This window comes from Hippopotamus amphibius, chromosome 8, assembly GCF_030028045.1.
Source record: "Hippopotamus amphibius kiboko isolate mHipAmp2 chromosome 8, mHipAmp2.hap2, whole genome shotgun sequence".
NCBI classification, from domain to species: Eukaryota; Metazoa; Chordata; class Mammalia; order Artiodactyla; family Hippopotamidae; genus Hippopotamus; species Hippopotamus amphibius.
The window spans coordinates 104,699,395-104,711,713 of NC_080193.1; the positions used below are offsets into that span (position 1 = coordinate 104,699,395).

Consider the following 12,319-nt stretch of genomic DNA (forward strand, 5'->3'; position numbering starts at 1 on the left):
AGGCGTGTGCGTGAAATCCGACTCGGGTTCCCGGAGGGGGCGATGAGGGGGGCGTGGCCCGAAGAGGGACGTTTGTGATTGGTGAGTTCTGCCGCGGCCGGCAAGTTCGAACGGAAGTCTGGGAAAGAGGCTGAAGAGAGCAAAGGAGGAGGGAATAATGAACCCAGAACCGCGAGCAAGAGGGGAGGCAGTAGTGATACAGGCGCAGCAGCAGGGGCTGCCTGAAGGTCGCTTCCAGTAATGGAGTAGAGAGTTTTGAGTATACCATGCTCCTCTTTCTATAGGCTCAACTTTCAGGTGAGGTTTTTCTAGTCCTTCGAGCCTTAAGAGACACAACCCCAAAGATATTAGAGTAATTCTGTCCTGTTAGAGAAATCTGTGGGAAATCTTCTACATTCCTGGATGAAGGGCATCTCCCTCTTCTCATACTTTCGAGTTTCTTTGTAGGTACACAAAAATTTCTAGGTTCTTGGGAATTTATTTAGATATGAAGTCTAATGCATCTTTGGTAGCAGGGAGCGGAGCACAAGCGGGGAGGGCGTTAGTTGTTACACATTTGCTGTCGTTGGTGTTTGCAGCCAACGGGATTTGCTATTTTAGGGTTTTCAAAAACCAGCTTAAACAGTAGGAAAGTCATAGGTGTCCAACAACAATCTGTGGCCAGTTTGTATGAGTAAGATTTGGCCAAATGTATGCTAAAGACAGGGAAGGGAGAGGAGAGTCCAGTATTCTAAACTCAAGTGCTTGTGAGGCAAGGCACTGTAAAGAACCCTGTGGGACAGAATATTAGTCAGAATTTAAAATATTACAGCCAACATTTATTGAGCCATACTATAGGCCAAGAATTGAACTAGGCACTTCAGATATTAACTGTTCTGACTTTTTATATGTATGTGCTTAAGCACACATACTGTTTTCTTTACTCCACATATCAAATATTAATAAATAGGTTTGAAGTAAGAGCACAAATGAGAAATGATAAAAAGTGATTTTCTTATATATGTGTATATATATACATATATACATATATATATATATACTTAGTGACTTCATAGAGGTGTAATATGCTAGCCTACTCTAAATTATTCAGTTCCATCTGACATCATAATTGCGTAACCAATCAAAATTACTTATTATTACTAAGTATATCTATCTACTGCTTTCTAAAAATAACTGGTTAAAAAGAAGCAGGGGCTAATTGTATAATAATGAATATATACTAACAGTATTTTGGCAACCAGCCTTTATTTTGTGAATCACATGCACGTTGTTACTGTCTCTTGTTAACTAAAGGATTACTGAAATGTAATTCAAAAGCCCAAACATGTTCACATACTCCAAATGCAGCTTTTGATTTTTGTGGTCTTGTTTTTAGGTTGATCTTTTAATTGAATCTGTCACTATTGACAGGGATGGGGAATTCTTGTGTTTTACAAAGAAAATTAAATATGCAAAAAGTTGTTTCAGTGTCTCTAAGGTAACTGAAGTCTTTGAGAAATACAAATAAAGATTTTAAAGGGAAGAGTCAAGACAGACTGAAGTAAGCACAACGTTTTTCCCCCACAGTCAAGGATGTACACAACCCTACAGGAGCCGCTTCTAGAAAAAGCAGTAGCGCGCAATTCATCGGTTGAGGTACGTATGTCATTTATGGAAGTAATTAACATAATTCCTTCTCATAGGTCCCATTGATATTACTAAAGTATCTGTTTTCTTTCTCCATCCCCTCTTCCTTTTTCCAGGAAGCCCAGTTTTGTAAATCACTACTTTTCTAACAACCGTTGGGACAGACAGCCCAGCACTTTCTCTCTTTATTCTAAGAGCTGGGCTTTCCTTCCTTGCTAGAGGTTTTACACATACAAAGTTACTGTAACCAGGAGTTTGAGTTTACCCCTCCTTTCTAACAGATAGAGATCTCCACAAGGATTATATTATGCTTATAGTGCCAAAAGGCTGCAGCTCGTCTCTGGACTCTTGACAGTTCTCAAGGGGTCCTGGGGGCTCTCAGAACTTTTGTTATACCACTTAATATAGTAAATAGAAAAAGTTTCAAAATTGTAAGCAATCTGAGAAAAGCTAATTTACATTGGAAAGGACAGCATTAAAAGGTCACAAACTCCAATATCTACAGAGGCTAGGCCTATATCATAAATAATAAAATTGGCCCTCTGTGATACAATAGGGAGTGGTGAGGGCGGTAGCAAACTAGAAAGACATGTCATATTTGAAGGAGACAGTCACTATTTACCACCAGCCAGTTATAAAATAAAGGCAGCATTTGGCCAAACTTTCAGATTTTTCAAGGGACATCAGATACACAGATTTTTATGTGTCATTTCTCAATTTACAAATGTTGGTAACTAAGTAAATTTATTTTTAAAACGTGTGAAATTAAATGTATGTAAGCCAAATTTGGCCTATGGGCCACAAATGTGCAATTTCTCTACTAAAAGGTAAAATGAATGGATACAGGAGACCTTAAATGTGGTTCCTGTGGGAAATTGAATGGGGAAGGCATGGGCAGGGCAGGGGATAGGTTTTAAGAAGGTTTGTTTTTTTTTTTGTGGGATTGGAATTGGATTCCACCTGATAGTCTGAGATTTTCCAATAAATGTTTTAATTCTTTTCAGTTTTTTGTGGTTTTGGACAGGTGTTTTCTGGTGTGTTTTAATAAGTTTCTACAAAAACTGGACATGGAGAGGAGCAGGCTTCATGTGAGGTGTGCAACTCTAGCATATACTTTTACCCCCAAAATGCCTGATAAAACAAGACTAGAGAAAAAAGGGCATTTGGGAATTTGAAAGTTTGTTTTTTGACTAATCTTACTAGTTAAGTGATACCCTTTACACTACTCTTGTAGCATGATTTAAACACATGCATGGCAAAATCCATGCTTTAGCAAAATACGAATCACTGCATGACAAGACCTTATGGATTATCTTTAACACTCAATGAACCCTCAAATGCAATGATTTGGCTGACCATAATAGCATACATTGTACTTTACCCACTATAAAGAGGGTAGGAAATATCAGTTAAAAACTTAATAAATTCTCAACAAAATACTAGGAAGCCAAACCCAGCAACATACAAAAAGAATTATACACTATGACAAACTAGGATTTGTCCCAGGAATGCAAGATTGGTTTCACATCTGAAGTTCAATTAATGATATAACCCATATCAATAGAATAAAAAACAAAAATGACATGATCATATTAATAGATGCAGAGATAGCATTTGACAAAATCCAACACCCTTTCATAATTAAAAAAAAAAAAGAAAGAACTCAACAAACTAGAAATAGATCCGCAATAGGTTTTTCCACCTAATAAAGGACATCTATAAAAAACCCACAGCTAACATCATCCTTAATGGTGAAAGACTGAGTGTTTGCCCCCTAAGAACAGGAGCAAGATAAAGATGTCTACTCTTACCACTTCCAATCAACATTGTACTAGAGGTTTAAGCTGAGGCAGCTAGCCAAGAAAAAGAAATAAAAGACTTCCAGATTGGAAAGGAAGAAGTAACACCATGCAGGTGACATGATCTTGCATATTGAAAATCCTAAGGAATCTACTAAAAACTGTTAGAAATAATAAAGTTCAGCAAGGTTGCAGGATACAAGATCAATATACAACAATTAATTGTATTGCCATACACTGGCAATGAATAATCTAAAATGAAATTAAGAAAACAATTCCATTTACACTAGCATCAAAAAGAATAAAATACTTAGAAATAAATTTAATGAAGAAAGTGAAGAACTTGTATACTGAAAGCTACAAAACACTTTTGAAAGAAACTAAAGACCTAAATAGCACTGGGTGTTCACTCTGGCCCCTCTTGCTCCAGTGCTGCTCCCCTCTTAGGCAAAGGTGTCATTGCTGGGAGGGGGTAGAGCTCACACTTAGAAGGAAAAAGATCAGCTTAGACCTAGCCCTCAGGGCTTCTGCTCCCACACCTCGGGACCGGATCCTGCCCCTGACAGGGTGGTGACACCTACTGGGCATAGGAGAAGCCCCAGCTTACACATGGTTCTGATACTAGCCCCTCCATCTCCAGCTGCCCCCTCTCAACCCCAAAAGGTGATAGCTACCAGCATACCCTAGGGGAAGACGTGATCAGTGCTCACTTCAGATCTAGCTCTCCCACCAAAGCCAATGGGCACACATAGACTGAATAGGGATGCTTCCAAATAAGGACATCCCTTCAAGACTGGGATAGGTAATTGTATCATCTAATTTCACAGAGACAGAGAAAGCTAAGCAAAATGAGAAGACAGAGGAATTTGTTCCAAACAAAAGAATGAGGGAAAAAACCTGAAAAAAACAACTAATAAAACAGAGATTAGGCTCCTTGAAGGAAGGACTGGCAAAACTCTTGTGGACATATTTTAAAACAACCACACCCAGGCTCCATTCAAGATCATTAGAATTCAGAGATCAAGCACAAGGGGAATAAAATAAGATATCAAGTAGATTCAGATAAGCCATTATTTATAAAACACATAAGATGACTATGAATGGTAGAAAAAAGAAGTCACACAAGCTAGAGACCTTGGGATTCAAAGAATATCAAGGTGGTGAATACCCTAGGTTTTATTTTTGCCTCATATATTGCAGAAGTGATGCTAAAATATTCAGAAGCACCAGTAGACACAGACAAATGTGTGTCTTGAAGTCTCAAGAAAAGTGTCTCTCTAGACACAGCACCAGAAAAGGGGAAAAGGGGAAGCTTTGCAAGATGGAAAACTTTTAGAAAAAAAATTCTCTACCCTAGCCGAATGTCACAGAAAAAAAATCTTTGGCTACACCCAACAAACAAAGGCTAAGTGAGGAGTCTCAACTTCCTATAATGGGGTGCCCCAATACCTCTGCCAGGGTAGTGTCAGAGAAGGCCAAGTAGAGAACCTGGACTTTTATCTCCATCACTAGTAGCAAGTATTCTCTGCTACCCCCACCCCCACCCTACCCTGCAGTGCAGTGGGTACTACACTGCAATGGAGGGTTAGGACTTTTACCATCGTCCAGCAATAATGAGATCTCCTCTACCATGGTGTCATTATAGACCATGTGGGGAGCCAGAACATCTACATCCAGTAGTAATGAGGAACTGCTCCCTCCTATCCATTGTCAAAATAGGCCAAGTGGGGAATCTGGACTTCTACTTCCTCCTGACAGTAATAAGGTAGCGACCCTTCTCCTCAGTTGGAATGGTATCAGAGAAAGTGAGTTAGAACTAAAGTTTTAAATAAGATATAGAATCATAAAACAATATGAAAAATTCCAGTTTTCATTTGAAAACCACTTATTATAACAAGAGAGAGGGTGAGTCTCAAACTGATTGAAAAATGACAACCAATATATACCAAAAGTGAGATGTTGGAGATGTTAGAATAATTTGACAAAGATTTTAAAGCAGCAATTAAAAACAAACAAACATGTTTCAACAAGCAATTACAAACACACTTAAAACAAATAGCCTCAAGAAAGAAACTGAAACTCTCAACAATGAAATAGAAGATATAAAGAAAAACCTAAATAAAGACATAATGGATGGGCTCAAAAGCAGAATGTAGGGAATAGAGGAAAGAATAAGTGAATCTAAAGATAGAGTAATAGAAGTTACACAATCTGAATAACAGAGAGAAAATAGACTGGAAAACAAAAAACAAAAAAACCCCAGAACGTTAGGGGCTTGTGAGACCATCACAAAACACCTAACGTTCATGTCATTAGACTTTTGGAGAAGAGGAGAAAAAGAGTAAGATTGAAAAAGTATTAAAGAAATAATAATGGCTGAAAAGTACCCAAATTTAGCAAGAAACATAGATTTAAGATTCTAAGTGAATCCCAAACAGGATAAATCTACAGAAATTTATGCCACTATCCTTCATAGTTAAAGACAAAGAAAAAACCTTGAAAGCATCCAGAGAAAACTTTTCCTAGGGGGAAAACAATCCAAATGACAGCAAATTTCTCATCAGAAACCATGGAGGACAGAAGGAGGTAACACAGTATTTTTCAAGTGCTGACAAAAAAGGAACTGTCAACCTGTAATCCTATACCTATATCCTTTAGAAATGAAAAAGAAATGAAGACATATTCAGATGAAAGAAAACTAAGAATATTTTTAACCAGCAGACTTATTCTAAAAGAATAACTGAAGGAAATTCTCTAAACAGGAAGGAAACCATAAAAGATAGAACCTTGGAATATCAGGAAGGAAGAAAGAACATGGTGAGCAAAAATATGGGTAAATACAACAGGCCTTCCTTTTCCTCTTGAGTTTTCTAAATTATGTTTGACAATTAAAGCAAAAATTTATAACACTGTTGCTATAATTTTTCTTCTACATAAATATATGAATATATAGAGGAAATACTTAAGACAGTTATATTTTAAATGGGGAAGGGCCAAGAGAGGTATGGTTTCTATGCTTTATTCAAACTGGTGAAATGATGACACCAGTTAACTCTGATAAGTGATGGATATATAATATAATACCTATATCCAACTGCTTAAGAATCTATACAAAAAGGTACACTTAAAAAACACTAAAGATAAATCAAAATGCTCAAATAACCTATAGGAAGACAGGAAAAAGGAGACAGCTTAGGGGAGAGGTGGTGCTGGGGAACAGAACAAACAAAACAAAACTTAAAACTGCAGACTAAAGCCTAAACATATAAATAATTGTATTAAATATAAATGGTCTTGGTATGCTAATTAAAAGACAGAGATTGGTAGGAGTGATTAAAAACACATCCCAACTCTGTGTTGTCTACTAGCAGCTAACTTCAAATATAATGATATATCAAGCAAAAAGTAAAAGGATAGAAAAAGATATAATATGGAAACATTAAACATAATAAAGCAGTAAAGACAATATTAATATCAGGTAAAAGAGACTTCATAGTGAAGAAAATTACTATAGTTCCACAAGATGTTACCTTTAGAGGAACCTGAATAAATGGTATATGGGATCTCTCTCTATTATTTCTCCAACTACACATGAATCTATAATTATTTGGATATAAGTTCAATTTTTTAAAAATTTCATTAGACTCATTTTTCATCTTACTGCAGGTAACAGTTTTGCAAGTTGTTTGCTATCACATAACATACGTCACCATTTTTCAAGGCTTCAGTATAATATCCTAATTGACTTAGTATCCTGGATTCCCCACCCTGCCACCAGCTACAGATATCAATCTAGGCCTTTTATTTGCAGGGGAAAGGGAATGTCATTATTCCTGATATGTGAAGAAAGACTTCTTACTTACCAGAGAATGAAAACAAAAGAAAACAAAGAATCAAATCCTAGTTTTAGTCCTGAGGCCCTGAGCTGCCTTTGTTTCTGGGAATCACCTCACTAGCCTTTTTTTTTTTTAAGATCAACTTTTATTTTATTAAAGTACATGAATTTTATATATACAGCTTAGTGAATTTTTAAATTTATAACTTATTTTGAGAGAAGTTTTATATTTACAGAAAAACTGAGTGGTAAGTGCAGAGAGTTTCCATATTCCCCCTCCCCCCCAACCCTAGTTTCCCTATTATTAATATCGTCCATTACTGTGGTACATTTGTTACAATTGATGAGCAAATAGTGTTAATTACTTAAATCTGTAATTTATATTAGGGTTCAATTTTTGTCTTTTGCATTTTATGGATTTTGTCAAATATATAATGCCATGTATCCTCTACTGTAGTATCAAACTGAATAGTTTCACTACTGTAAATATCTCTTGTGCTCCAGCTATTTTATCCTTCCTTTCCTCTCTCCTCTAGAGCCCTTGGAAATCTCTGATCTTTCTATTGTCTCCACAGTTTTGCCCTTTCAAGAATCATCAATATAGTATGTAGGCTTTCCAGACTGACTTTTTTCACTTGGTAATATGCATTTAAGTTTCCTCCATGTCTTTCTGTGGCATAGTAGCTCATTTCTTTTTATTGCTGAATAATCCATTGTATTGCTATACCACAGTTTCTTTATCCATTCACCTATTGAAGGACATCTTGTTTGCTTCCAAGTTCTGGCAATTATGAATAAAGCTACTATAAATACTTGTGTGGAGGCTTTAGTATGGACATAAGTTTTCAAGTCATTTGGGTAAATACCAAGGAGTGTAGGGTTGATGGATCATATGTTGAGTGTGTTTAGTTTTGTAAGAAACTGCCAACTGTCTTCCAAAGTGGCCATACCATTTTTGCATTCCCACTAGCAGTGAATGAGAACTCCTGTTGCTCTACATTCTCACCAGCATTTGGTATTGTCAGTGTTTTGGCTTTTAGTCATTCTAATAGATGTGTAGTGGTATCTCATTGTTTCATTTTGTAATTCTCTGATGACATGCGATGTCGAGTCTCTTTCCATATGCTTACTTGCCATCTGTATATCTTTTTTGGTGAGGTGTCTGCTTAGATATTTGGCCCATTTTTAAATTGGGATTTATTTTCTTATTGCTGAGTTTTGAGTCCTATATACATTTTGGATACAAGTCCTTTACCAGATATGTGCTTTACAAAGACTTTCTCCCAGTTTATGGATTGTCTTTCATTCTCTTAACAGTGTCTTTCACAAAGCAGAAGTTTTAAATTTTAACAAAGTCCAACTTATCAGTTTTTTTCTTTCATGGACTGTGCTTTGGTATTGTATCTAAAAAGTCGTTGCCAAACCCAAGGTCACTTAGCCTTTCTCGTATGTTATCTTCTAGGAATTTTATTGTTTTGCATTTTACATTTATGATACATTTTGAGTTAATTTTTGTGCAGGGTATAAGATCTGTGTCTAAATTTATTTTTTTGCATATGGATGTACAGTTGTTCCAGCACCATTTGTCGAAAAGATTATCTTTGCTCCATTGTATTGCCTTTGATCCTTTGTCAAAGATTATTTGACTGTATTTGTCTGGTTCTGTTTCTGGGCTCTTTATTCTGTTCCATTGAGCTTGTCAATAGCCTTTTAATAATTTCCCTTATTTGCTTATGCTGATTTGAGTTGAATTTTTATCAGTTGCTGCTGAAATATCACTGATTAATTCAAGCTCTTGGTACATGCCAAGCACTGTGCTAATCTCTTTACATAAATTTAACCACAGCAGTCTTTTGAAATAAATGAGGAAACTTGGGGTTTGCAAGTTTAAGTAACATGTTCAAAATCATACCACTTATAAGTGATCCAGGTCTGTCTGCCTATTACCCGTCAAATATGACCTTGTTACTCCTTACTTGGACTATTACAGTTGCTCTAATAGTCTTTCTTCTGCTAATTACTACCTTTAATTATACTATAGTTGCCTTCTAAATTAAATACTGAGTACTTAGCCAGCATTTAAATCCTAAACTACATTTCCAGCTTTTTTTCCAGTATTCTCTTACTTGCTCAGTGCAACTACTCTATGATTTTGTATTACACCTTGTGCTTTACTATATCTATGACCTAACCTATTCCTATACTTGCTGCATCCCCAAGTATTAAAATTCCTTTTGTTAAAGTTCATCTCAAATGCCTCTTCTCCCTTGATCTTTCTCCATTTTTTACCCCAGCTTCACCCTAAAACTGGAAGTGAGAGCTTTCTCCTTAAAATAACCACAGCGTTTCATTTAAACCTCACTTGTGGCACATCTCATGCCTTGTGTTTTAGTTATGTGAATTTAACTTAGACTGTCACCTCCTCGACAGCTTGTATAGTATGTAGAACCTGGCATTCATTTAAAAAAATGTATTGAGTATATAGTATCTGTACCAAAAACTGCACTAAATGCTGGAGTGGCAAAGGTAAAAGACATAGCCACTGCCTTAAGAAAAAGCTATATAATAGTATAAGCCAGACTAGAATGCAGTTACTTTTATGTAATTTAAGTTCTAATATGAAAGTCAACCTCTGATACTGTGGGACAGAATACAGAGCATGGAGTGCTTAATACAGTTTGAGTTTGGGAAGGAGAGAAGACTTAGCAGAGGACAACAAATAAGAGTTAGGCTCCTGAATTAACAGCATATGCAACAGCAGAAAGGCCTAAGAGGTCATAACACATTTGGAGGGCAAGTAATTCAGATTAGCTATGCCATAGTGTTTGAGTCAAAGAATGGCAAAGGATGAAGCCAAAGAAGCCGAGAAGGGCTATATCTTAAAGAAATTTCTGAGTCTTGCAAAAGAGTTAGTATTCTTCTCCTGAAGGACACGAAAGTCATTATAAGGTTTCAAACAAGGAAACGTCATGATCTCACTCATGCTTAGATGAATCATGCTGACAGTTACATGGATAAGAAATTGGAATTAGCTGAGACTAATCACAGGCAGGAAGACCAGCTAGCAGAATGTTATAGTAGTCTAGGTTGTTTAGTATTAGGATCTGAGTAAGCCGAGAGAACTTGTTTGAGAGATGTTCAGGTGATAGAATTTATAAGACTTGGTGATGGGGTAAAGTAATTCTTTAAGGTCTCAAGTTCTCCACAGCTGAGGATTCATCTAAACAGTATCTTTGTCCTGCTGACTTAAAGAGATACTCCTTCCTAGTCTACTGTATAAATTACTAGGATCCATCTCCCTCCTCATCACCAACAGCCCCCTTGCCAAGAGAGCCTCTACCGCCAAAGGAACTCTCCAAGGAGGTTTTGCCTTATTATCAGAGCCTCTGATGCTACTAGAAGATAAAAGAGCCCCCGCTCACACTGCCAAACTTGGGAGAGGTATACTCCTAAAATGAAAACTAGAACTTATTTTTCTTAGAAATAATGTTTAAAGATAGGTACTTAAAATATGTCATGTGTTAAATGTCCCTTTTATGGTCTATTCTAGGAACTTAAAACTGTTTATGGCACTTCAGTGACAAGTTCTAAACATTCTTCTCTTTAAAAAACTTGGAAATTCAGTTGAGGACTTCTTATACATACTGATATACCAAGGAGTGGGGAGCAGTTCACCTCAGCAAGAAGGAATATTTTATTGCTGACATTCTTTAGAATTGCTGTCACATGATAAAAGTAATAAAAAAGTAGACCTATTCTTAGTCTGTTTTATTATTGTCTTTAAATTTTCTTGCAGCTAACGCACCCCTTGTTGCCTGCTCCTAGAGCTGATGTTTTCTCTTTCACCTCTGCCTCACTTGGTTCACCACTGCTTATGTATGAATTAGAAGTTTGGAAATGGAAATTAGAGATACATTGTGAGACAGGGAGAAATTCTGAAGGAAAGAAGCCTTGACATGAATTTACGTTCTCCATTTTACCAACAAAATGATCTGGGCTAGTAACAACTTCTCTGAGCCTCAGTTGTGATAGGATTATATCATACTAAGTGAAGTAAGTCAGAAAGAGAAAGATAAATATCATATGACATCACTTACATGTGGAGTCTAAAATATGGCACAAATGAACCTATCTACAAAACAGAAACAGACTCATAGACATGGAGAGCAGACTTGTGGTTGCCAAGGGGGAGGAGGGAGGGAGAGGAATGGACTGGGAGTTTGGGGTTAGTAGATGCAAACTATTACATTTAGAATGGATAAGCAATAAGGTCCTAATGTATAGCACAGTGAACTATATTCAATATCCTGTGATAAACCATAATGGAAGGGAATATAAAAAAAGAATGTATTTATGTGTATAACTGAGTCACTTTGCTGTGCAGCAGAGATTGGCACAACATTGTAAATCAACTATACTTCAATTTAAAAAATAGAATTAAAATATCTAATTTGTTGTGGATTAAATAGTGTTTTGTATTTAAAGTACCTGGCACTTAGCATATATTCTCAACAAATGTTAATTCTCTCCTGTAGTATACATTTTCATATTTTCTGGCTACTCAGGATGTTTTGAATATATTTGCTATGTTTAGGGAATTTCTGATCTTAATGTAAGTGCTGTTTCCCCAAGGTAAGCTCTGAAAACAAAATTTCCAGACTCTCATAGCAAGGACACTGATATGTGACCTAGGCTTCAACATTCAGCATACCTGCATAGACTTTGATCTGGAAATTAGTAGCTTTGAAGAAGCAGAGATTCTGCTTGGAAACCAATTTGCTGATAAAGGCATCTGACATTTGGGGTGGCAGTGACTGCAAGGTTAAATTCCTAGGGCAGAAGTGGCCTTGGTGGGAGTGGGAGTGGCAGCAGTTTATTTTAGTGTTCATTGGGGCAGAAGTAAATAGTACTCAGACTTCCTCATTGGGGCAGTTCTACAGGTAGTTGTAACTACTATTCCTGGAAGTTTACTTCCATCCCTGTTCCTCCAGCCTCCAAACAATTTTCTGAAATCTCCCACTTCCTTTTAAACTTCTTTCTGCTCATTCAGGCAGAATTA

At 36.6% G+C, this 12,319-nt stretch overlaps 1 protein-coding gene across 13 annotated transcripts in view; it reads left to right on the top strand.

The window, feature by feature from the left end:
- Nucleotides 1-158: 158 nt before the first annotated feature.
- FTCDNL1 (formiminotransferase cyclodeaminase N-terminal like) overlaps nucleotides 159-12,319 on the top strand; it is a 170,166-nt gene continuing 158,005 nt past the window's right edge. For all 13 annotated transcript variants that reach the window (XR_009055230.1, XR_009055229.1, XR_009055231.1 and 10 more), the window contains exons 1-2: nucleotides 159-297; nucleotides 1,567-1,635. Coding sequence is in view for 10 of the 13 variants with exons in the window: in XM_057747192.1 (XP_057603175.1) it covers nucleotides 1,573-1,635 (63 nt within the window). In the remaining 3 variants the exon portion in view is untranslated. The remainder of the gene's footprint in view (nucleotides 298-1,566; nucleotides 1,636-12,319) is intronic.